The sequence below is a fragment of the Camelina sativa genome, chromosome 6 (assembly GCF_030686135.1).
Source record: "Camelina sativa cultivar CO46 ecotype springtype chromosome 6, ASM3068613v1".
In the NCBI taxonomy this organism is placed as follows: domain Eukaryota; kingdom Viridiplantae; phylum Streptophyta; class Magnoliopsida; order Brassicales; family Brassicaceae; genus Camelina; species Camelina sativa.
In genome coordinates this window covers 25,197,301-25,220,668 of record NC_141885.1, presented here as the reverse complement: position 1 = coordinate 25,220,668, position 23,368 = coordinate 25,197,301, and the positions used below count along the sequence as shown (strand labels likewise).

The window sequence follows — 23,368 nt, the reverse complement described above, 5'->3', positions numbered from 1 at the left end:
ATGAATTCGGCCCACAATATAAACGTCAACAGATCCAAACTTCACGACGTCTTCTTATAAGCAAATAACAGCACGAATTGTAAAAGCAAAATACAAAAACGGCGACAGAGTTAGTACGTTCAGGTCGATCATAATAATAATTCCGACGAATTAAAAAGCCCAAAAAAAAAAAAAAAAAAGACAAATCTACGAAATTCTCATCTTCCCGGAGATGCAGATTGAGGAAGAAGAAGAAGAAGAATCATAAGAACAGAAAGCTTTTCAATTATTCCGTTTTGCTCCACCTTCGTTCTTCTGATCACGCATATATCCGTTTGAAAACGACAAACGTTGTTCAATTGCTGGATTGAGAAAGTGGAATCATGTTTAAGTTCTTAAAGGGAGTGGTGGCTGGATCTGGTACGGGACTCAAGGATCTGCCTTACAACATCGGTGATCCTTATCCTTCTGCTTGGGGTTCATGGAGTCACTTTCGTGGTACCTCCAAGGTTGCTTCTCTAATCTCACTTCTCTCTGTGTACGTGCGGATGTTTGTAATTCTGCATAACATGTTACGAATCTGCCTCTAAGGCGACGGATTAGTTGTATGAATTTGAATTTAGGTGCTGTCAAGTGTTGCTCTGATGTCAAACGAGAGGCATAGTTTTTTTTTGTATCTCCCCTGCAGTAGATTGATTTTTCTATGTAGCGTTATGCTTAGTAGCTGTAGTTTGAGAAGTACCATTCAATATTGTTCTTGGTTCTTATCTGTTTGTGAGTACACTGAGTTTTGAGATTTGCATTCATAATAGTAACCTTATGTGAATTTGGCTCGTTTGATGATTTTTACGGCTTTGTTTGGTCAAGTCTCTCAGGCTCTCTATACAATCTCATATTCTGTACTTTTGGTTTCTTTAGGATGATGGGTCTCCAGTTTCAATATTTGCTCTTTCTGGGAACAATGCTCAAGATGGTCATTTGGCTGCTGGAAGAAATGGTGTCAAGCGCCTTCGTACTGTAAGTTCTTATAAATTAAGAACATGTTTAGCACTAAGAACTCTAACTCTCACGTACTAGGAACTTAACTTCATCAAACTAGTGATTTACGGGTACCTTTTACTTGTCTCTAATCGAAGTATGAAGTCACAGTGATATATATAATCAGTTTTTTATACCTCGTTAAGAATTCCCCTGTTGAAGTGACACCTGCACAAATCTAATTTTGTCACATCTTGACGAGCAATTTTTACATAAATATAAATGTGCTCAATTGATTCATAGGTGGATTTCTTTCACCTTTTGTTGCTGTCATTGACATCTTTCTGTCAATTTATCATCTACCATTTCGTTTTGCAGGTGAGGCATCCAAATATACTTTCGTTTCTCCACAGCACTGAGGTCGAAACTCATGATGGTTCTACTTCCAAGGTTACGATCTATATAGTCACAGAGCCTGTTATGCCATTGTCAGATAAGATAAAGGAGCTAGGCTTGAAAGCTACCCAGAGGTATGAACTCTTCGTATGAACATTTAGGCAGAAAAGACATAAGATGCTCAGTGGCAAAGCCATTATCATGTTTAACATGGTAAATTTGATCAGCTATCGTTTGTTTTAACCATGAAAATTTCCTTTTAGGGATGAGTACTTTGCACTGGGGCTACACCAGATAGGTAAAGCTGTGAGCTTTCTGAACAATGACTGCAAACTTGTAAGTATTTGCATACAACACCATATTTCAGCTATAAGAAAAGATAACCGGTGGCTACTAGATTTTCTTGTCAGTTAGATTTCGTTTTAACTTTGTGATGGAATACATTGAATCCTCACATCGTATATTTTAGTGAAAACTCTTTTAAGTTTTACTGTCTCAACAGGTGCATGGAAATGTCTGTCTGGCGAGTGTTGTTGTTACACCTACTTTGGATTGGAAACTCCATGCTTTTGATGTTCTATCAGAGTTTGATGGGAGCAATGAGTCTGCAAGTGGACCTATGCTGGTACTCATCATTGACGATTGTAGTTCATTTGGGTGTTATGCTTTGTTAATCTTGTCAATTTTAAAGCCATTTCTTTCATTTTTCTTTTCCCTCCCTCGATATCTTAGATCCCAAACCTGCCGTCATATCTGTCTTTAACACTATTTAATTACACCCTTGATATAACGTACATAGTATCATAGACCTTGTTCATGTGACCAGGGTGAGAATACTCTGTCAGTGTTAGTGATTTCCATCTTTTCTACCTTATTTGTCTTGTTTCAGCCATTTGAATGGCTAGTGGGAACACAGTACAAGCCAATGGAAATGGTCAAGTCTGATTGGGTTGCTATTAGGAAATCTCCACCTTGGGCCATCGATTCGTGGGGACTAGGTAACCCTCTACAGTAGTTTTGAATTTTTTGGCTTGCTAATTTGTCAATGGAGATTATACGTCCCTCAACCCTTTGTCCACTTGAGTGCAATTTTTTCATTGAAGCCCTTTACTTCATTTTTTAAGGTTGTCTTATTTACGAACTCTTCTCGGGCTCCAAGCTGGGGAAAACAGAGGAGCTGCGTAATACTGTCGGCATTCCTAAGGTTTTGTTTTCATCCCTTTTCTTTTTTTTTTCCTTGAGTAATATGTTATGTTCCTCAATATCGGTTTGTGTATACATATGGATTCTTCTTTGCTTTTCATATGTAAGGATTAAGTTCCATGTATTTTTTATAACTTAATCTCCAATGTATTTGGAGCTTATACTGGCGATGTGATTTTTAGTCAATAGGCTTTGTATGTTTCCCCAAAGTTTTGATGTGTTGCTTTTATCTTGTATGACTTTGATTTCTGAGAGCTGGTTTTCATTTCAGTTGAATGTTTCTTTTCTCACAGTCTCTGCTTCCAGATTATCAACGACTCCTAAGTTCCATGCCTTCTCGCAGATTAAACACCTCGAAACTTCTAGAAAATGGCGGTAATTTCCTGTCTGGTTTTTGTACCTTAAGTAGTTCATTGTTTTCTATTCTGTATTTTTGTTTTTGGCCTTCCGTATGGCTTTCTTCATATAATGTTGTACTATCTCTCATAGTTATTTTTGACCATCCCTTATCTCTTGAATCTTATTTCTGACATATTTGAATTGGCAGAGTATTTCCAAAATAAGCTGGTGGACACCATACATTTTATGGATATTCTTAACTTGAAAGACAGCGTCGAAAAAGATACTTTCTTCCGCAAACTCCCAAATGTTGCTGAACAGCTTCCTCGGGAGATCGTGCTTAAGAAGGTGTGAATCTAAATTTTATTGGGTAGTAAGACAACCATTTTCCTTTTGAGTTTAAGGTTTTGTGTTTTGCTGTTTGACTTAACCTTCTGGTTGATGCAGCTTCTTCCTTTATTAGCTTCTTCCCTTGAATTTGGTTCAGCTGCTGCTCCCGCATTAACTGCCTTACTTAAGATGGGTTCATGGTTATCAACTGAAGATTTCAGTGTGAAGGTTGTTCAATCAGGCTATATTTATGCTAAAACGCTCCAATTACTCCATTGCTGTATTTGTAGCTTTCAGTTATATTCTAAATGTAATCCATATATGATTTAGGTACTACCAACAATAGTCAAGCTTTTTGCTTCCAATGATCGAGCTATTAGAGTTTCTCTTTTGCAACATGTTGATCAATTTGGAGAATCAATGTCCTCGCAAATAGTCGATGAACAAGTAAGATCAGTTCCTCTTCTGTGTCCTGAAAGGTGTTCAACTGTGGATGTCTGGCGATACTGCCGTCTAGTTGCATTCTTTTATCATTAACAATGGGCTGCATTTTTACTAGGTATACCCTCATGTTGCTACTGGATTTGCGGATACATCTGCTTTTCTCCGAGAGCTGACTCTTAAATCGATGCTCGTTTTAGCTCCAAAGGTACCTGCTCCTAACCCATTTAAGCTACTTTATTAGTAAAGGTCGCTGACTGTTTCATCTCATTCAACGAAAATTTTACTGTCATTCACATTTTCTTTTGTCATAATTAAGTTGTTTTTGCATCTAATATAAATTTCTTGATTTTCGTTTGTGGTTTCAGCTTTCTCAGCGTACACTTTCAGGATCACTGTTGAAATACCTTTCCAAACTGCAGGTTTGCATCCATTAACCACATTAGCTGGACCATATATATATATATATTTTTTTCCTGTAAAATATTCCCGCCTTTCAGTACCTCTATTCATGGCAATCCTTTGATTCTAGAGGTCATGCATGCTGCAGACAATTACGTCTTTCACAGTATTAATGCTTTAAGTTTTATATCATCCTCTCAGGTGGATGAAGAGCCTGCAATCAGAACAAATACCACTATATTACTTGGGAATATTGCCACCTACCTAAATGAAGGGGTTAGTCTCTAGAAGCTTCGTTTTATTTTTCTTTTACAGTGAAGGGATTTCTTGTTACCTAATCATGAAACAATGATGCAGACAAGGAAAAGAGTTTTGATTAATGCTTTTACAGTGCGTGCACTGCGTGATACATTTCCACCCGCTCGAGGTGCAGGTATGTGAATGCCTGGTATAAGAGGACCTTACATAGTGTGTGGGATGTTTCGGTTGTATGAATCATTTCTTTATCAACTGGGTCTGGGATATTCCTGTTGTTATCCTCTTTCCTGGTGTCATCTTATATCTCACTGGGTTTTACTTTACGCAGGGATTGTTGCATTATGTGCCACCAGTACTACTTATGACGACACTGAAATAGCAACTAGAATTCTTCCGAATATCGTTGTGCTAACTATTGATCAAGACAGGTTTCTTTAAATGCATGTCAATCCTTGTTTTGTCTAATAGCTTCTTTTCCGACAAAATATAAAGTATTTTCTCTTGTTTTCATAATAGTGATGTCCGATCAAAGGCATTTCAGGCTGTAGAACAATTTCTTCAGATACTGAAACAGAACTATGAGAAGGTAGGACTATTATGTCTACCTAATTCTTTTCTTAAGCTGTTTTTATATTTATATTCTTATGTATTAGAAGAGGATGGAAGATAACTGAATTTTTTTGGGGTGTTAATAGACAAACACTGGAGAGACGGGAGCCAGCGGAGGAGCTTCAGCTATACCTGAAACTGCTGGTCTGATTGGGTGAGTATAGTCAATTCAAATTATACTAACATTGGTGAAAGACTTATGTATATTAATTAGACTTATTTAATTACTTTTATAGATGGGCTATGAGTTCTTTGACTCTCAAGGGTAAGCCACTAGAACAAGCGCCTCTTGCTTCTTCTTCTTCAGCACCATCCCTAGCTGCTGCTGCCTCAAATGTTGCAACCACAGGTACACTTGAGATCACTTGCCATTAATTTTCTCTCAACCCTGATTGTAAAATTTGTTGAATTGTGCAACTGCTGAATGATACAAAAAGAAAAAAGATGTTGCTTTTTATGTCTTTGTAGCGTCTGTGCAGTTGCCAGTGCTTTCCTATAATTTCCCATTTTGTTTATTTCTTGAATTTTTTCCTCAGCAACGGAGGCGCCAAGTGTCAAAGCCAGTCATCATACACGTTCCAACTCGGACTTCACAGATCCACCCGCACCACCATCCCCAACATCAACAGATGGTTGGGGAGATGCCGAGAATGGCATTAGTGAAGGTCATGAGAGTGACAAAGACGGTTGGGATCTCGAACCGCTGGATGAACCAAAGCCTTCTCCAGCACTCGCAAACATTCAAGCAGCTCAAAAACGACCTGTGTCTCAGTCCTCTAGACCTACAGGTATTTACTTAGTTTTAGCTGAATCAGTTTGCCTCAACGCATTCTGTTAAACTTTCTAAAATTGATATGGTTGTGTGTTATTCCTCGCTCTTAATAGCTACAAGCTCAAGACCAAAGATAAGCGCGGTGAAAGCAGCAGCGAAAACAGAAGACGATGATTTGTGGGGATCTATAGCTGCTCCCCCACCTGCAACTACTTCAAGACCGTTGAACTTGAAAAAGACAGTACAGTCTGATGATGAAGACCCATGGGCTGCCATTGCTGCTCCACCACCAACCACCAGAGCGAAACCGTTATCTTCTGGTCGTGGCCGAGGAGCCAAACCTGCAGCTCCTAGACTAGGTGCCCAACGCATTAACCGAACCTCATCTGGAATGTGATGAACACTAGTGGAAGGAAGGAAGATAAACAGCATACAATGTACATTTTTTTGAAAGCATCTCCGGGTGACTCGAGAGTTCAAACCAAGCAACCAATGAATTATTTGATTTGTAATATCATTCATTTTAAACCCCAAGAGTGTCTGTATTTTATATTCTACACATACAAAAAGAGTGTTTCTTATGAGTTTCTGAGAAGTAGAAGTGATGTAAAAACACCATCAATTCGGAATGTTATCTCGTTCAAGTGAACTTGTCCTCATCTAACATATTACTCTTCAACGAATTCAACACGTTGAAGACCTCAGCATTTATTGGAGAAGATGAACCTCCTGAAAAGAAAACATAAGTACTATTGCTAACTTCAATCGAACTGCAACCAGGTTTTTTCTGCAAGCCTTTCTCCTTCATCTCACCCAACAACTTTGCTGCTTCGTCCTTCAATCCTGCTTCCATGTAAAGATTGATTAGCTGAACATAGGTACTGCCTCTTTCCGGTTCCATTCTCAACAACTTCTCAGCAGACAATATCCCAAGTTCCACATTGTGATGAGTTCTTGAGGCAGATAAGAGACACTGCCATATGCTACTGTCTGGTTCAATAGGTATTCCTTTTATGAAACTGTAAGCTTCTTCTAGGCGACCCGCCCGCCCTAGAAGATCCACCATATTTGCATAATGTTCAATGTTTGGTTCGATTCCATAGTCATGTTTCATGATCTCAAAAATATTTTTGCCTTCCTGCACAAAACCGGAATGATTGCAGGCTGAAATCAGAGACAGGAATGTTACATCATTGGGAGATTCTCCTGCCTTCTTCATCTCGTCAAAAAGACTCAATGCTCTAAAACAATCTCCGTGGGATCCATATCCATATATCATTAGGTTCCAAGTGATCAGACTCTTATGGATCATCTTCTTGAAGATATACTCAGCATACTTCGAAAACCCGCACTTGATATACATATCAATCAAAGCGTTTTTCAGGTGAGAATCTGAAGGAATGTTGCGTCGTAATGTATAACCATGCAGACTTTTTCCACTAAGCAAGCTTGCAGTTGATGAGATTGCTACAAGGACACTTGTGACGGATACGGAATCTGGTAAGACACCTTGATTGAGCATCAGACTGAAAAGTTCTATCGATAGTTCTGGAAAGTTGTTTCGGCTGTAGCAAGATATCATTGAATTCCAGGCTACAATGTTATCCGGTCTCATGCTAGTAAAAACTTTGAGAGCCATTTCTGGTAAGCCACACTTAGAATACAGATCAATAAGGGAGCTGCCAACAAAAACATTCAGCACTCGACCAGTTTTAATCATGCCACCATGATACTGAAGGCCAAACCTGAGAGCCTCTAATCCGGCGCACGCGTTTATAACACTGGTCATAATATCAGAATCAGGTTTCAAATAATCATCTTCATCTTTCATGGACCCAAAAACATTCAGAGCCTCTCTGTATTTCCCATTCTTGCAAAGTCCTGAGATCAGGGAGCCCCATGCAACTATATCTTTTCCTTGCATTAATTTGAAGACTAAATAAGCATCAGTATCACATCCACATTTGGAATACAAAGTGAGCAGAGCACTCTCTATTGTAGGTGTACTTTGTATCGGTCTCTTAAACAGCTCTGTGTGGACTGATTTGCCATAGTCATACAATCCCAACATGCTGCAACATGATATAACATTCGACAAGGTAAAAGAATCAGGCAAGACACTTTTCTGCCTCATGAAACCGAACAACTCCAATGCAGCGTACCCATACACATTCTCTACATAAGCTGCAATCATCACGTTCCATATTTCAAGTCTTTTATCTATAACGCAACTGAAGACAGTTTCAGCCTCACCAACCATACCACATTTGGAATACATTGACAGTAGATAAGTAGAAACATACGGGTCATTTTCAAGTCCCATTTTCACAACGTCGCAATGGATCTGCCTACCAAAGCCAGAATTCTCACTTCGACTACACGCACCAAGAGCCCCAGTAAATGAAGTGGAAACAAGCTTGACACTGTTACTCTTTGCAAGCATATACAACTCCAAGCTAGACTCACAGATCCCACTACTACCAAACCCAGCAATCATCACATTCCACAGTACAACATTCGATTTATCCTCAATCTCCACAAAAACACGCCACGCATCTGTCGGTAAACCCAACTTGAAATACATATCAATCAAAGCAGTTTTCAAAAAACAATCACCATCTAACGAATTCCTCAACATATACCCATGAATCTGTTTCCCTTCTTCCCGCCTCAAGTTTCCTTCTTTACACAAAACACTCACAACAGTGGACAAAGAGAAAGCATCAGGTCTTACACCCAACACCAGCATTCGACTAAAACACTCAACCCCTTCCTTAAATTTTCGAAATTTGAGGTACCCATCAATCATAGAGTTCCAAACAGTGACATCCGAAGTAGAAACTCCACACTGAGACCAACCGTCGAACACTTGGACGGCATAATCTAAAAAACCACATTTCACATACATATTAACAAGCGAAGTTGCAATGAAAGGATTGTAACGCCAACCCAACACAGTGACCGAAGCATGAATTGTTTTGCCATAGCTGAGACTCGTAAGAAAAGAGCAAGCTTTGAGAAGAGAAGGGAATGTGAAAACAGAAGTCCACAAGGGAGAAGAGCCATCATGCTTAGTATACAAATGCAGAGCTTGTAGATACTCTCCTTTCTGAGTTAGAGCTCTGATTCCAGAACCAACCCAAGCCGGAGAAACATGAGAATCAGCTAAACAAGAAAGTCCCCGACGAACTTGAACGTCGTGAAGCTTGAAACGCATATCAGCATCGTCGTCGTTATGTCTGGTTAATAAAAGTTATATTCTTTAACAAAAACATATGTTCTAAAGTTTCCAACTTTTTTTGGATAACTTATGCAAATGAAACATGGTGGTGGCTACTACACAGATTTGATCAAGTTTATTACAAAATTAAAGAAAAGTTTACAATTTTGAATTAGCCGATCACGATGGAGACATTGTTGTTTAGGGTAAGTATTGGAACCATCTCAAGCAACTCTTTCATAACGCCATTTGCTTTATAATTAGTTTCCAAATATATGGCCATCTTCTTTAACGTCTTTGATGAGGTTTTAAGCACAAGTTCTATAAACGAAGCGTTTGCTCTCAAGTGGTCAAAGTGTTTGAAGTCTCTCGCTTCCGAGATCCAACATTGATCCGAATTCAAGCCATGAGAACGCAAGTTTTTGTCAATATAGATGCCCTGTGGATCAAATAGAAAAAAATTCCATTATCCAAAGAGTGTCACTAATCTCAAATTCTACAAACTCAATGTTGGGCAGCAGTTATATTGAATGAAAATATATACCGGTATGAAGCCATCATCCCTGGTGTGTGCCACCGTTAGCATCTTTAGTTCGGGAGAGTTTTGTAGCAACCTTACTATACCAGGAATTACATAGTGAGAGATCGGTGTCTCAAGCGTTATAGCTTTAGCCTTAATGAATTTTGGAAAAAGAACACCACGGAGCTCGGCAAGAGATAACATCTAACAAGCAAGAAACACAAACCAAATAGTTAATACCAAAGTACGTATCTCAAGACAAAAAAATAGGGCTGCCATGTCTTGGAGAGAGTGCACATAGACTTTACTTGAACACCCGAGAACATACCTTAAGATAGCTTTCCCCAAAAGTAAACTTCTCTACATTCCGACAGCACTTCTCTAGTATCTCTATCACCATGGTATGAAGCAAATCAGCGTTCAGTTTATCAAGTTGGGATTTATAGCTAATGTCTAGTTTAGCTTCGGTCAAAGACAAGACATCAACTAAATCACATAGTAACGGAGAGGTTCTCAATCTGAGGCAATGGATATGTGGTGCCACAATCTTCGTTGGCCCCGGAGTAGAACTGTCGTTATAAACTGCTAATGTTCGCAGACGCGGTGATCGGCTGAGATCAAGAACCTTCAATTCCTTGCAAAAATCCAACATTAAAGATCCGAGAATGGGACAACCAGATAGGATATTAGCAATGGATTCATCAGAGAGGTTGCAACGATTCAATGACAGCTTCTTTAGGGATTTCCACGACACAGAGCATTCGGGTATCATTTTAAAAGAATAGACTGAATTAATAGAGAGTTGCTTGACAGAGGAGTTGACGTAGAAGAACTCAGGGATGTTATACTTATAGCCATCCCGTTCTAAATACAGCAGCAGTTTCTCAACGTTTCTGGAAAAAGCGAACTTGATCCAACCGTCCATGTGAACAAGATCATCAACCTTGTTTAACAAGATACGGAAACTCATCATCTTAGGAGCTTTATAGCGAGCTAGGGTTTCGTTTATCGAATTAGCATCAGGTCTGTCGTCTTTATGGAAGTAGAGAGAAGGTGTACCGGACCATACATGCCTCCATCGTTTGGACAAGACGGAAGTCCTGATGGCAGATCTGGTCGGCATTAAGGAGAGGATATGTTGGAGGATCTCATCTAGCATAGAGCTGATTGAGTCTACTTTTACACCCTCACTCGAATCTCCTGACTCTTTGGTTTTGCAGAGGCTTCTTTCATCGGTGGTAGCAGTGGCATCGTCGTCACCGGCCGCCATCTCAAATTACAAAACGATGCCTGATGGCAAATTAGCAATAGATTTTCTTAGGGTTTTTGTAGTAAAAATAAAAACGTGAGACGTACTCTTTCTCTCATTAATCCTTAGTTGGCCCCAAAATATTAAGAATACCTTTATTTATTTATTTTGTAGATTCTCTAATAATTTTTTTGGTTTTAAATTCTCAAAAACAAATTTGTTACCCATTTCAACGTTGGTAAAATCTAGACGTTTGTAGTTTACACAAAATCTTGCTGGTAAGCATTTGTTGTGAATCTTTAGCTTTCTGGTTAATACAATTAAGTAGTAAATAATGTGAACAAAACATGGTTGAAGTTCCAAACTTCTTACTCAAAATTTTCGATGAACAAAACAGCTCATTCATTACAAAAACTAATGCAATGGTTATGGTGGCAAAACCGATTTTTATCTAGTTTTTTTGTGTACTTCTACCGCCACTGCCACTGCCACTCATCTTCTTTCTCTTCTTACCTTGTTGCCCTCTTTGGCGTTCATCTCTCTTCCTCTTCATCGATTCCTTGTGATGTGATTTCCCAACTAAGGACGGTTGCTCTCTCAGAGCAAAGCTCTTGGCGACATGACCCAAGTGAAGCTTCTTCACCACGAAAATGCTTTTGAGCTCTCCCTTGTGAGCTGCATATCCCCTAACCCAAGAGACAAATGCATTCTTGGCCATGCTCTTCATCTTTGGCTGTGAATAAAACAGCCACAAACAAGGAGAGGTTTTTACTATCATAGTATAAATCAATCACAGCGAGAGAGCAGGGAACACACTCAAGAGAAACGTACCTCGGCATAAGTAACGGATTCAAGAGCTCTCTGCAGAGAAATAACCCACGGATGGGATTCCAGGGATATGACCTTTTTGATTCGGGGCATATTGCCGGGTATGGGAAATTTATCCAGTACTTTTAGAAGAGGGTACTCTGTAAGTGATGCACCATGTTTCTTAAGCTCCTTAAGATAGTCTATTTCAATCGGCTGTAGAAATAACAACGCTTCTCCTTTTTCACCAATACGAGCTGTTCTACCCACTCTGCAACCATGAATCCCAAACACACAAGGTCAGTAAATTCAAGGTACTCTATATTGAATTGAAGGCAGAAACGTCAAACGCTTTGTGGGATTCCAGGATTTACCTATGCACATACTCAGTAGCTTCTCCGGGACAGTCATATTGTATAATACATCTTACTTTTGGGAAATCCAAGCCTCTAGCAGCAACATCTGTACTCAAGAGAAGAGCCTGTTTCTCTGTTTTAAAGGTCGCAAACGCAGATCTTCTATCATCCTGCTCCATACTTCCATGTAACCGAAATGTTTTGCACTTAAGAAACAACTGTTTAGTCCCCTCCTCTTCTTTCTCAGAATCCGGGGGCCATTGGAATTCACTCAGAAGTGAGTAATGAAAATCTACAGCATCACGTGTCGAAAAGAATACGACTACCTGGAAGAACGCACAAAACCTCAATCAACCAGGTATTTAAAAACAAACAGATATGACAGAAACTTCGGATATGGGCTTGCCTGAGATTTACCTTTTGAGAAGCTTCTCTTTCAAAAAGGTTCTTGAGAACAGAAAGAAGTGCCACAAGCCGTGCACCACATGGTACTGCATATAATAGATAATTGTATCAAACTAAAACCACAGAACAATATAGAGAGATTCCAGTGGAAATAACTGTACCTCTAACATATTTCTGCACTAGCTGTGACGGTATTCCATAGTCCTCAGATGAAGGGTTGACGGATTTGTTTACATGAATTACCATATCATCCGCATCAGAGTCAGGAGAGGCAGGGGACTCTACAGAGAGATTTTGTTGCAATTTGCTGTTGTCAAGACCAATCATTACCGGATCATCCAAACTAAGTTTTGCAAGGTGGTTAACTTTTTCATTCAATGTTGCTGACAATAACAAGTTCTGCTTCTGAACTCCTTTAGGAACGATATCATCCTCTTCCCCTTCCTCGTTTTGCCCTGAACCTAGAAGCTTAATTATCTGTTCTATCTCCTTCCCATAACCTAATTCGAGAATGCTGCCATAATTCAAAGGAAGAATTCAACAAAGGAAGCACATAATCAAGAAAGAAGATAATAACTTTCAGGGTACAGCCTTAATTTATACCAGTCAGCTTCATCAAAGATGACCCAACGCAGATTTTTATGCACAAATGAAGCTGTGTTCTTCAAATGGTCAAGAAGGCGTCCAGGAGTTGCAATTAGAATGGAAATCCCTGAAATAAAATACGATTGGTCCGGATTCAAAGTGATCAATCTCACTTCTAACATAAAGAACTGAATATGCAAAATGGAAGAAAATGTAGCACCACCTTTCCTTAGCCTAGCCTTTTCTTTAGCCTTTTTCTCTCCTCCCATTACATAGCCAGGGACAATCCAATGAAACCGATGAAGCAGCTTCTCCAAAGTTTCATACACCTGAAGGCACAATTCCCGTGTGGGCACAATCACCAAAGCTGCCACATACAAAGTCCAAAGCATCAAAAAATCATCACTTCACCTCCCAACGAATTCTAAATTATAGCTAGAACAACAAGTCAGGTCAGGGACATACCAAAAGTTCCATGAGAACGATCAACCTTGGGAGAATGACCCTGCAAGTGATGGATGAGTGGTGCCAAATACGCTATAGTTTTTCCAGTACCGGTTGCAGCATTAACAAGTCTATACATTTATATATCCCAAGTGTTAAAGGAAACAAACCCAAACTTTCAAATTCACACAAAAAGAGAATAGAAGTTAGTAGAAGAAAGGATACACATCTCGACCAGAGAGAATAACAGGAATTGCTTGAGCTTGTACAAGCGTAGGAGCTTCAAAACCCATCCTTTCTATATAAATTGACACGGAAAAAACAACTTTAAAACTTAGAAATTAAGCTCACTCTACAATAAACAGAGGATGCAAAATACAGGCAGAGGCAAAGAGAGAACCTTGGAGCTGGTCGGAGAGCTTGGGATCTAATCCAAGGGAAGAGAACGAACACGAAGCGAACAGACCGCTCTTTGCTTTGCTTCCATCTTTAGCTTCTTGCTTTGATTCTCTTGCGGGTTGCTGAGTTCTCTTCATCATCTTCTTCTTCGACGAAACAAACGAGTTCTCTGTTTCTTTCGCTCCGTCTTCGACAACTCGACGACGACGACACTGCAAATTGCAAGGGTTTTGCCTCCTATACGACACCGCTTCTGTGTGGGCCTAAATAGAACTATGGGCCTCTCAACTTTTGATTTTTTTTAACCGGCTTTTCACGGTTCGATTTGGACTAAATCGGTACCCGAATTGGAACACCCCTAGTTAAAAGTTAAAACCATGGCTCCGAAAGTCTCCGAAAAGACGAGTCCACTCCCAGATTCCAGAGTCCAACACTCAACAATATACTGAAACATCATTTTTTATAGACGTATGGTGAGAACTTTACACAGTTTTTGGAAAATGTTTATGAACAATTCACATTTATGAGATTTCAGGCCTAAAATCGATTACAAAACTCACTTCGAGTCATCTCTATCATTAGCTATCTCTAAACGAATGCAAAGCTCTTGCCGCCATAAAGCCATCTCTTCGAATATGTGGTCCTCAAAACAATTGTTCCATCTCATACTTCTTCAATCTGCAAATCCAGAAATATACAAAACATAGTTAAATCTAGAACAAGAAAAGTAACAGAGTCAAAATGGGAATCTAGGGAACCTAGAATCAACCTGAGGAAGGTTCATGAGCTCAAGAACAGCCTTAGTTGGGGTCAGTTCATTATCTATTATCTTAGCTACGGCTGTCAAAACCGGCAGCTTCACGTTGTATTTCTGAGCTAATGCTATCACTGCCCCGGCAGTTGCTACACCTTCTGCAACCTGCGCAACAATTGTTATTTGAGATTCAACCAATCTTTTTGGTTTTACCATAAGACAAGCAACACCAATGAGAAACACACCTGATTCATAGAGCTTAGTATGTCATCTAGTGTCTCCCCTGACCCTAACCTGACTCCAACTGTTCGGTTTCTTGAAAGATTTACAAAACACGTGAGCATTATGTCCCCAGTTCCTGATAAACCAGTTATGGTTGTTGGCTTTGCACCCATCTTCACACATACATGACAGAGGAATGCAATAAACTCAGGATCGTGGTGAGTTTCTTGGATATAGACCACTATCTATGAAGCTATCATAAACACTCTTAAAATTTACTACCTTAGTGGCTAACCATCTTATCTCTGAACAACCTTGGGATACAAGTGCTGCCATAGAGTTGTTACCGAGATTCATTCCATCAACAATTCCTGCAGCTATTGCTAGAACATTCTTCAGGGCACCGGCAATTTCCACTCCTGTAACATCACTGAAATGATCAGAGGTTACAAGCTGAGTGCACAAAACTCCCTCGAAGAATTAAGAAGTCAACCATTAGAGCTCAGTACGTAACACCACACATACACAAGACATGCATAAACTATCAAGCAGGTAGGCAAATACATCATGAAAAATCCTTTAAACCAATGGAGTCTGGTTTTGAAATGTTTGTACCTGGAAGTATTTATTCTCAAGTAACTCGAAGCCAGAAGCTGCTGAACAGCATTGGCCAATTTCTTATCTTTCGAGGCAACCACCATTGCTGCAAGCAAAAAAATATACCAAAAAGGAAAAATTTCACAGCATTCAGTAATAGAAACCTATATTAACGCTATTTGAATATAAATGAAAGAAGAACAAGAGTCAAACCCGTTGGTAAGTTGTTCATCAGCTCCAGAGCAAATGAAGGGCCAGAAAGTGCAACGAAAGGTTGCCGTGGATTCTTAAGGGCAGTAGGAATGATCTGAGACATCATCCTAAGAGTATTAAGCTCCAGACCTTTACTAAGAGATATAATAGGCAATCCTGGATCAACATACTCGGAGATTCCCTCAAGAAACGAGGAGCTGAACTGCGACAAACAAACCGCATTAATCAGCAGAACATACAAAGCAGATCAACCAAAATTACAAAGTACAAAAACTCAATTCGGATTTAAACCTGCACAGGTACAGCATGGAGGCAGTAATCAGCATCAAGCAATGCAACTTTGGCATCAGTTGTGGCAATCACATTCTCAGGTAACTTGTGCTCAGGGAAGTACTTACTGGTAATGGTAACAAAACACAATTCGAACAAAAATCAACATTATCTCACTGTGAAAGCATTACGAATCGTGTTCGGATAAAATCAAACGCTGTAAAGTACCAATTGTGGTGGTTCTCGTTGATAGATTGGCAAACAAAAGAGTCGCGCACAAGCATATTAACTTCTAATCCCTCTTTCCTTTTAGCTACATGAGCAGCCATTGCTGTACCAAACGAACCTCCACCAAGAACAACAACCTAAAAAAAAATCCCCCAGATTCTTTTCAAATCCTTTCAAACACAAACGAAATTGAAGAAGAAAGAAACTAGAAGATAACAAGAAAAAACCTTGCGAGTGCGCTCAAGAACATCGGTTTTGGCTTTAGCGCGCCAAGAACGAGACCATCGAACCAACTTCTCCCACGCGATACGAACGACTTTGCGCTGGTCACGGCTCGTATTGATAATATCAGGAGGGCCAGTGATGGAGTCAGCTTCGGGGATTACATTTGGAGAAGAAACGCAGCGGACGGAGATAGAGTTGTGTTTAAGAAGCGGTGAATGCTTGCCGGAGAAGTGGAGGTCTAAGCATGCAGGTTGTACCGAAGCCGCCATTTTCGCAAGAGACTTGGAAAAGAAGACCCAACCCAAATCGGAAAAAGATTGAGAGAGCCAACGAGCGACCGAGAGAGAGAGAGAGACTGAACAAGAATCTCTTTGTTCGTCCTTTGCAGTTATTCTTGGCCCGTATCTATACTAAGTTGGGCCTTTTCTCTCATTTGGCCTGTAGATTAAAACGCTCTGGCCTCAGTCGTTTTAACTGTTGATAATGATCCACAACTAGAGAAAAAAAATTGTAATGTTTTAGAATTGCTTTCAAATTCAGCTTTGTGTTTTAGATACTTGAAAATTTTAAGTTCAAATTAGGAGTTAGTCAGCTTGTAGGTAAGAAATGTTTGGTAATTCAAATGAGAACTTAAAATGAAACACCCTCACTACCACTTCAAAATATCAAAACAAGTTAGGTAAGATTTTGGTGGGATACATTATCCAAAATTGATTATACGTATCAAACGCTCAATCGGCTCCGCTAATTCCCACTTTTCTTGGAGAGATTTATTGAATTTTGATTTGAGATTTGATAACGTGTACCATATCTACGTAGAGAATATTTATAGCATATATGGTTTGTTTATACTACTAGAAATCGTGCGGTACATACACAAATCCGAAAAGAGAAAGAAAAAAAAAAATAACATCATGCACGTAGCTCATAAGCAAAAAAAAAACTAAAACTAACAATTAAATAGTCTTGGTAATGGTATGATAGAATAGAACTGAGACAAATGAAACGACACGTGTTAATGATGTTGAAAGCTTCAATTGATACGTACAATACAAGTCTCCTAAAGGGATATTCTTGATCTTGAGGAGACCATTTCTCCTTTAGAGTTTCAACTTCTTTCTCTTTGTCTCCGAGAAGAAAAGAGGTTCATCGTCTTCTGATCTTCTCTTATCCATTAATAATCTTCTAATTTGTCTTTCTAATAACAACAGGCCATTCACAAGATTCCGGTGAATAATCCCTATGTAAGGGAAACACATAAGTCTTTTCTCAAAAGAATCTCGTCGGTGATTCAATAAAGATTCATTGCATTTTAGTAGTCTCGGTAATTCGAAATTTTGTCCTGTTATTAATTGAGATCTAAACCTTTCTTGCTGCACAAGATTCAATAAATTTTGATTCTTCTCTTTACGCAGGAACGATGTCATTCCTGTGCAACAATGGCAGAAAAAGAGACAAGGGAAGAAGAAAAGAGAAAGAAAGAACGATAGAAGAGAATTATCATCAATGTTGCTGTTGTTGCGTGTGGCCTCAATTTTCAATGGTTAGAGGAATAAAGAGATGTTTATTTCTCTCATGCTATCCATTTATTCGCTGTTTAGGGTTGGAAGAGAGAAGACATCGTCATCATCTTCATTACCAAAACCATTTCCTATGATAAATTTGTGTGTATTCGTATATAAGCTTGAGATTACTATAAGCATATATATGAAAACATTTCTTGGTTTCTAGAAAACAAAACAAAAACTTGTAATATAATTCAAAATAAGGAATCAAGACAATGAAATGTTTGGTTAGCTAGGTGCTACATTTTAGTCTCTCTCATAATTAGCTTCTGCAGTTCATGAGATGACATTTAAGTTTCTCAACATCAGACAGTTTCAGAGGCTTCTGCATAAACATTTGAGCTCCACTCGCTAAACATCTGCGTTTTTTTTTTTTGAACATTAATCTTAAGTTATTACTTCCACAGTAAAAACATACATAAACAAGGTCTTAATCACATCTGAATTGCTCTTACTTGTTGATGCGAGTAGGAATATTCTCCGAAGACATAATCACAACAGGGACCTCTTTCAGATTTGATGACTCCTGCTACAGAGACACAGATTGAATTTAACTGAGAAGTTCTATAGATTTTGATTCCAATTGAAGCTGTTAGATATAAATGTTTACCTTCACTTTCTTAAGTAGCTCGAAACCTGTCATTCCCGGCATACAGTAATCTGTAATGATTAGATTCACCTTCAAATCCTGGATAAATCGAACACATATTGAGTTAATTTTGTATAGACCATGATATCAAATATGCCCTGAGATAGATCTTAATTACGTTGTTGGTCAATGCATCTATATGCTGATTTTGATCTCCCAGACCTAAATACTCTAATGCTCTAAGCGCATTCTCTGCTGTTGTCACTGCAAAAATCCACCATTTTATAAACAACTAATGAATACAAATAGAAAACTAATGAATGGGTTTTGATCAGAGAAATCAAAAAAGGTAAAAAAAGAGAAGAAACCTTTGCAAGAAGAGATCTTGAGCAACCTCTCTACGAGTTTACGGTCGATGAGGTTATCATCGACAGCTAAAACATGAAGCTCTCTATCAGCATGACCATGATGATGATGATCATCATCAAAAGCCACCTCCAATAACGACGAACAAGAATCTCCTGAACTGTTCATATCTCTCCTTTTGTTCCTTAGATGTCAAGTAACTACTGATAAAGAAAACAACTTGACAAGAAGCAAAGACTGATGAATCGAGCATTAATACAAAAACCTCGCAGCAGGCATAGCTTTAAATTCCCTCACCACCTCTCAATAAAAAAAAAAAAATTCAAAAAAAAAAAAAAAACCAAAAAGACAAAACACATACAATGAAGAAAGAAAGTGACAGACTCAGAAGTGTGAGTATGTATGAATCATGTGAATCTGGGTGATGGTATTTATGATTTTTGGTGGGTGAAGAATATTTTTTTTCAATTATTATTATTAAAAAGAAAAAAACAGAGAGCATGGGGAAGAGATTGCATCAAAGAATAAGTATCACGGATATTTCGTGATATCTTAATTTTAGGGGTTTTTAGTTTCAGTACCAGTCGTTTTAGATAGAAAGTTTCTGTATACTTGTCTTTTTGTATTGAGTTTACTTGTTACGACATGTTCTTCATATCGTGTGGGGTTTTATTTTTATTTTTCTTTGGACCACTTTTAAATACACAAAAATTGTAGATGCATAGAACTGAAAAAAAATATGATGTATTCGGTAACAATCCCCCTATGATATATATATACCAAGAAACTGATTTGATATGATTTGGAATCCAAAAAGATTATAATTTTCTTCTTTTTGTTTGGGGACAAAGTATAAAGATTTTGCTATGGAGAGGACTGATTCTTTGAGAAACTGAATAAAGAAACATATGTGTCCAGTGACAGTCGTACGGATCTCTGCTCAGGATCTTCTTATATCTAAGCTGATAAGATACATAAATCTTGTAGATTTAATACAACTTTTTAATTATCATTTTCCCTCAGTTTTTTTGGGGTTCAAATCTTTGGAATAAATTGGAAAAAGGAAACTTTAATAATGAATTTTTGTCGAAAGAGGACCACCAATCTCTTCCTCATGGCCCATGTCTAAAGATTTTTTTTTCTTTTTTTTTTTTTTCTTTTTATCCCTCTTCTTAACCTGTAAAGATCATCATCTAATAATCTCATAAATTGAGATCTTTTCCTGTATTTGAGGTAATGCAAGTTAATTTAAACTTTCAGTATTTAATACTGAGTTTACATGATATAATTACCTATTTTCAAGATTTGTTGAGACAAAATACAATTGGTTTGGTTTTTAATTCAAGTTAATCTGACTGAGTAATGGTGGACTTGCACACAGCTTGATTGAAAGGAGAAAGTAAAATCTAAATCCAGTAGCAGAAAGCTCATAAGGAAAAAGAGAGTCAAAACAGGTTAATGAGAACAAAGTTAGAGATTAATTCGAATTGTGACAAAACATATCTTCTTTTTTTCCAACTGAGTTTGTGATATCAAAGAAAAAGGCAAGAGAAGAGAAAGGAGTATAAAGTTCACTACTTGATGGTTGCTTTGGGGATGCTGGAAGTGCAAGGTCCAGCTGAGGTCATGAAAGGTATGCCTTTGTATGTGGCTACGCCATTTTCATCAGTGTAGAGACCCTGCAATTGCGTGTGATTAACCAAAGTTCCAGTTATGTATAATCATGCAAACACAGTACTCAGCATGTTAGGTTTGTTAAAGTCTGGAACCTAACAAAGGGCAAAAAGTACATACCGGTGTTATCTTCTCTAGTTGCTTCTTTTTCGGGTTTAGTACATCTTCTGGCTTTCCTTCAATCCTAGATACAAATTACGAAAAAGTTTTCTTGAGTTAGCGATAAACAGGAAAACAAATTACGAAAGATCATATGAATTTAATGGCTGAAGGGGAAACATGCACGGAAAGCAATCAAAGAAGTTCAATGTTATATCGTTAACATGAATATACCCTGCAAATGAAACACGCTCTCCTGGTTTAGCCCCAGCAGGTGGCAGCAACGGTTCTAGCACCGAGTGATCTTCACTTGAAGCACAAAGAACCTGTGGCAAAGAAACAAAAAACATAGAAGAAGAGCAATCGTGAGAGTGTGGCAATATATTGATCGTTGATGAACTGGATTGGAGGCGGATAGAAGAAGATACTAGAAATTATTACCAGTCCTTGTGACATTACATCTCTTAGCTTTCCAGGTTTGACATTTGTGATGAGCGCAACAAGGCGATTCTTCATCATCATAACACAGCAATCAAAAAACCATAGATTAGTAACTTTAAATTCAAGAACCGGACCAATCTAAATGATACACCAAATTTCTTTTAGTATTTTGTAAATCAAGGCATCACTATACCGTTAGATCATCGGGATTGCAAAACTTTGCTAAGCCACTAACTACTTGCCTCACTTTGTCCTCCCCGACATCTATTTCTTCAACCAGCAAACTGCATTACACATAACACAAGTCTCTTAACAAATTAGAAGACGATCAATACAAATTTTAACAGAGCAATAATATTGAAATGTTTTGACCACAAACCTATCTGCTGATGGGTGCTTCCATGCTTTGCGAATTAGACCGACTTGGATATTAAGCAAACTGACACTAAGCTCTGCGTCTTTTTTAGCTGGTTCTGTTTCAGCGGGTTTCTTCTTTTCTTTTTTGGCATCCTTCTCTGTTGTAGCCTTTTTCTTTGGTTCCTAAATACACACACAAAAAAAACAAAAAGAGGAAACATCAGATTCTACAATATAATTAGATAGAGTCACAGTCTAATAAATCCAACTTAAAAGTTAAAAAAAGTTAAAAGTAGTACCTCAGGCTCAGTTTTCTTTGTGATCGGCTGCGCTTCTGACTTGTCAACAGGCTTTACACCTTCAGTAGCTTTTTTGGTATTCGAATTTGCTTCCACCTTAGGAACACTTTTTGATACCTGCGTTTAGAGGAAAGACATCAGAAAACCATTTGCTCATCGTGTGTGATGACAGAGGAAGACGCGTAGTACATATGGAAAGATGTATTATTTTATTATAGATTCTAAAACTAAGGAACTGGGTATGAAAAGATAATTCACCTCGAAGTCAAACACTGATAACTCCACAGGAATTGGAGCAAATAATGTTGACAATTCTTCTTTGTTCTGTAAAAATAAGATAATGAGCAGCATTATTATTAAAGCAGAAAATCACAAGGACAGATAAAGTGAAAGGTTGATGTTCAGAGAGTGCATATATTGTCATAGTCACTAACGCCTACACATAAAGTAGTCCTCCATAGATTTACAGACTACCTTGGCGCAGTCAAGTACTGATAATTTTATGATGTGGAACCTACCTGGATGTAATTTATCCATCTTATGACATGTGTTACTTTCTCCTTGTCTGAATCTGAGAGGCCAAGCTGGGAACAGTAAGACAAATAGATAATAGTGAGTCTTAAAGGCTGCCTCTAGTTAACATTTTATGAAAATTTCATCTTAACATCTTTAAAAAACATAAAATAACTCAGGAACGAATGTTATATAAACTATGAAATTAAGAGAAGTGGTACCACTGAAGAATGCACAGCTGAAAACACAGCTACATCAGCCGCTGATGGCGTCAATCCATTTCCCAAGAGCACCGACTTGGTAACTAACTCAACATTCAACTTTTCAAGAGCTGCAAAGCAATCCTTGGAAATTGCAGGGAAACCTTCCGCAAAATCCAGCCACTTCAAAACCTGAAATGTGAAACGATGACTCATTATGCAAAAGAGAGCCACTGAATGAACTCATCATCTACCATCACACAAAAGGCATTGCATCACAACGCAAACTAACTAATCCCCGCTTTCTTAAAATGTGGTAGTAACAAGGAGGAAACGCAATAAAGTTCCATTTTAGAGTTCCGCATTTATGTCCTTACCTCGTTATTTTGTGCAGACACTTCCTTTCCAGATGCCTTCAAAACATTAGAATAAAGCGTGTTGACATCACTCTCACCAGCTCCCCCAAGAAAAGGCTCCTGAGCAATGAATTAAATTATTTTCAGAAACAAACCCATAGATCATCCAGTCTATTCAAAAAGATGATCAACACAGTCTACCATCAACGCCATGCAAACCCAATTCAAGAAAACCATAAAAGCCCAATTTCTAAAGGTTCAACCTTTTTTACATAACCAGCTTGATGCACAAGTGTAAAAAACACTGATAAACTTAATATGGAACACAATCTCTACAATTGAATCGAAACCCAATCAGAAAATGTTCGAGTTTTCTCGACTACCTAATTCAAAGCATGATCATACACATATACTCAGCTACCAAGCAAGACCTCAAAGAAAAAAAAGTGAAGTTTCTGAGATGTCATCTTCTTCAATACTTACAGGATCCAAGGAGAAATGTTTGCAGAGAGCTGATAAAATCATCTGCTTCGTCTTTGAATCCATTGTAAATTTCTTCTCTTTCTCTATTTTCGAAATTTGTTGTTCTTCTTCTTTTGGGGCTCTTCGCTGAAAAGAGAATGAACACAACACTCCAATTTCTTCGATAGGGTTTATGCTTGATGTAATGGTCAACTAACGGCGTTATCTCCATCTCTAGTGGGCCAG

At 38.3% G+C, this 23,368-nt stretch overlaps 6 protein-coding genes, 1 long non-coding RNA gene and 1 pseudogene across 10 annotated transcripts; 2 read left to right on the top strand and 6 right to left on the bottom strand.

The window, feature by feature from the left end:
- The first annotated feature begins 48 nt into the window (after positions 1-48).
- LOC104792937 (uncharacterized) lies at positions 49-6,356 on the top strand. The gene is made up of 21 exons (XM_010519208.2): positions 49-488; positions 898-996; positions 1,336-1,487; positions 1,617-1,689; positions 1,856-1,978; positions 2,243-2,351; positions 2,478-2,557; positions 2,850-2,931; positions 3,104-3,243; positions 3,343-3,453; positions 3,556-3,672; positions 3,785-3,874; positions 4,035-4,088; positions 4,270-4,344; positions 4,426-4,501; positions 4,655-4,754; positions 4,843-4,912; positions 5,022-5,089; positions 5,172-5,284; positions 5,472-5,723; positions 5,821-6,356. Exons 1-21 carry the CDS (start codon positions 363-365, stop codon positions 6,102-6,104), a joined length of 2,394 nt encoding a protein of 797 aa, XP_010517510.1. The 5' UTR covers positions 49-362; the 3' UTR covers positions 6,105-6,356.
- On the bottom strand, positions 6,201-9,237 carry LOC104699355 (pentatricopeptide repeat-containing protein At2g40720 pseudogene; annotated as a pseudogene). The gene has a single exon (XR_015559888.1). The product of XR_015559888.1 is annotated as a pentatricopeptide repeat-containing protein At2g40720 pseudogene (transcript).
- LOC104699354 (F-box/LRR-repeat protein At3g03360-like) lies at positions 6,201-10,745 on the bottom strand. Its single transcript, XM_010414672.2, has 3 exons — positions 9,776-10,745; positions 9,472-9,651; positions 6,201-9,366 (listed from the first exon to the last, which is right to left on the bottom strand). Exons 1-3 carry the CDS (start codon positions 10,715-10,717, stop codon positions 9,100-9,102), a joined length of 1,389 nt encoding a protein of 462 aa, XP_010412974.1. The 5' UTR covers positions 10,718-10,745; the 3' UTR covers positions 6,201-9,099.
- Positions 10,746-10,981: 236 nt separating this feature from the next.
- LOC104792936 (DEAD-box ATP-dependent RNA helicase 17) lies at positions 10,982-14,051 on the bottom strand. The gene is made up of 10 exons (XM_010519207.3): positions 13,694-14,051; positions 13,519-13,591; positions 13,315-13,424; positions 13,073-13,216; positions 12,868-12,976; positions 12,426-12,778; positions 12,277-12,350; positions 11,878-12,185; positions 11,528-11,774; positions 10,982-11,429 (listed from the first exon to the last, which is right to left on the bottom strand). Exons 1-10 carry the CDS (start codon positions 13,830-13,832, stop codon positions 11,148-11,150), a joined length of 1,839 nt encoding a protein of 612 aa, XP_010517509.1. The 5' UTR covers positions 13,833-14,051; the 3' UTR covers positions 10,982-11,147.
- Positions 14,052-14,135: 84 nt separating this feature from the next.
- LOC104699352 (glycerol-3-phosphate dehydrogenase [NAD(+)] 2, chloroplastic) lies at positions 14,136-16,739 on the bottom strand. 2 transcript variants are annotated; one of them, XM_087454669.1, is made up of 9 exons: positions 16,204-16,739; positions 15,977-16,113; positions 15,770-15,875; positions 15,479-15,675; positions 15,284-15,371; positions 14,951-15,098; positions 14,692-14,841; positions 14,462-14,611; positions 14,136-14,370 (listed from the first exon to the last, which is right to left on the bottom strand). In XM_087454669.1, the coding sequence occupies exons 3-9, from the start codon at positions 15,823-15,825 to the stop codon at positions 14,356-14,358; spliced, it is 804 nt and encodes a 267-aa protein (XP_087310795.1). In that variant the 5' UTR covers positions 15,826-15,875; positions 15,977-16,113; positions 16,204-16,739; the 3' UTR covers positions 14,136-14,355. The 2 variants fall into 2 exon arrangements, with proteins under 2 accessions (XP_087310795.1, XP_010412971.2); XM_010414669.3 differs by having other exon boundaries at positions 15,479-15,680; positions 16,204-16,577.
- Positions 16,740-17,164: 425 nt separating this feature from the next.
- Positions 17,165-17,997, top strand: LOC147942983 (uncharacterized). Its single transcript, XR_015559887.1, has 3 exons — positions 17,165-17,345; positions 17,413-17,525; positions 17,617-17,997. It is a non-coding gene; the product is annotated as an uncharacterized LOC147942983 (long non-coding RNA).
- Positions 17,926-19,263, bottom strand: LOC104782554 (two-component response regulator ARR16-like). Of its 2 annotated transcripts, none has more exons than XM_010507518.3 (5): positions 18,724-19,263; positions 18,534-18,619; positions 18,377-18,454; positions 18,222-18,292; positions 17,926-18,125 (listed from the first exon to the last, which is right to left on the bottom strand). In XM_010507518.3, the coding sequence occupies exons 1-5, from the start codon at positions 18,887-18,889 to the stop codon at positions 18,029-18,031; spliced, it is 498 nt and encodes a 165-aa protein (XP_010505820.2). In that variant the 5' UTR covers positions 18,890-19,263; the 3' UTR covers positions 17,926-18,028. The 2 variants fall into 2 exon arrangements, with proteins under 2 accessions (XP_010505820.2, XP_010505819.2); XM_010507517.3 differs by having other exon boundaries at positions 18,222-18,295; positions 18,724-19,255.
- Positions 19,264-20,176: 913 nt separating this feature from the next.
- LOC104699350 (tRNA-aminoacylation cofactor arc1) lies at positions 20,177-23,327 on the bottom strand. The gene is made up of 12 exons (XM_087454670.1): positions 23,144-23,327; positions 22,682-22,780; positions 22,326-22,496; positions 22,110-22,175; positions 21,850-21,915; positions 21,592-21,708; positions 21,315-21,475; positions 21,129-21,219; positions 20,936-21,004; positions 20,729-20,820; positions 20,516-20,579; positions 20,177-20,400 (listed from the first exon to the last, which is right to left on the bottom strand). The coding sequence occupies exons 1-12, from the start codon at positions 23,204-23,206 to the stop codon at positions 20,296-20,298; spliced, it is 1,164 nt and encodes a 387-aa protein (XP_087310796.1). The 5' UTR covers positions 23,207-23,327; the 3' UTR covers positions 20,177-20,295.
- Between the last annotated feature and the right edge of the window lie 41 nt (positions 23,328-23,368).

Coding starts and splice junctions, on each gene's coding strand:
- LOC104792937 (XM_010519208.2), top strand. CDS start 363: ATGTTTAAGTTCTTAAAGGGAGTGGTGGCTGGATCTGGTACGGGACTC. Junction 489..897: donor ACTTTCGTGGTACCTCCAAG/GTTGCTTCTCTA, acceptor TGGTTTCTTTAG/GATGATGGGTCTCCAGTTTC. Junction 3,244..3,342: donor GGGAGATCGTGCTTAAGAAG/GTGTGAATCTAA, acceptor TGGTTGATGCAG/CTTCTTCCTTTATTAGCTTC.
- LOC104699354 (XM_010414672.2), bottom strand. CDS start 10,717: ATGGCGGCCGGTGACGACGATGCCACTGCTACCACCGATGAAAGAAGC. Junction 9,652..9,775: donor TTGGGGAAAGCTATCTTAAG/GTATGTTCTCGG, acceptor CTTGCTTGTTAG/ATGTTATCTCTTGCCGAGCT. Junction 9,367..9,471: donor GGGATGATGGCTTCATACCG/GTATATATTTTC, acceptor TTTGATCCACAG/GGCATCTATATTGACAAAAA.
- LOC104792936 (XM_010519207.3), bottom strand. CDS start 13,832: ATGATGAAGAGAACTCAGCAACCCGCAAGAGAATCAAAGCAAGAAGCT. Junction 13,217..13,314: donor TCGTTCTCATGGAACTTTTG/GTATGTCCCTGA, acceptor TGTATGTGGCAG/CTTTGGTGATTGTGCCCACA. Junction 12,779..12,867: donor ATCTTTGATGAAGCTGACTG/GTATAAATTAAG, acceptor GAATTATGGCAG/CATTCTCGAATTAGGTTATG.
- LOC104699352 (XM_010414669.3), bottom strand. CDS start 16,470: ATGGCGGCTTCGGTACAACCTGCATGCTTAGACCTCCACTTCTCCGGC. Junction 15,681..15,769: donor TCCATGCTGTACCTGTGCAG/GTTTAAATCCGA, acceptor TGTTTGTCGCAG/TTCAGCTCCTCGTTTCTTGA. Junction 15,372..15,478: donor GATGAACAACTTACCAACGG/GTTTGACTCTTG, acceptor TTTTGCTTGCAG/CAATGGTGGTTGCCTCGAAA.
- LOC104782554 (XM_010507517.3), bottom strand. CDS start 18,889: ATGAACAGTTCAGGAGATTCTTGTTCGTCGTTATTGGAGGTGGCTTTT. Junction 18,620..18,723: donor CAAGATCTCTTCTTGCAAAG/GTTTCTTCTCTT, acceptor GGATTTTTGCAG/TGACAACAGCAGAGAATGCG. Junction 18,126..18,221: donor ATTCCTACTCGCATCAACAA/GTAAGAGCAATT, acceptor AAAAAAACGCAG/ATGTTTAGCGAGTGGAGCTC.
- LOC104699350 (XM_087454670.1), bottom strand. CDS start 23,206: ATGGATTCAAAGACGAAGCAGATGATTTTATCAGCTCTCTGCAAACAT. Junction 21,916..22,109: donor GATGGATAAATTACATCCAG/GTAGGTTCCACA, acceptor TTATTTTTACAG/AACAAAGAAGAATTGTCAAC. Junction 21,220..21,314: donor AAGCACCCATCAGCAGATAG/GTTTGTGGTCAA, acceptor TGTGTAATGCAG/TTTGCTGGTTGAAGAAATAG.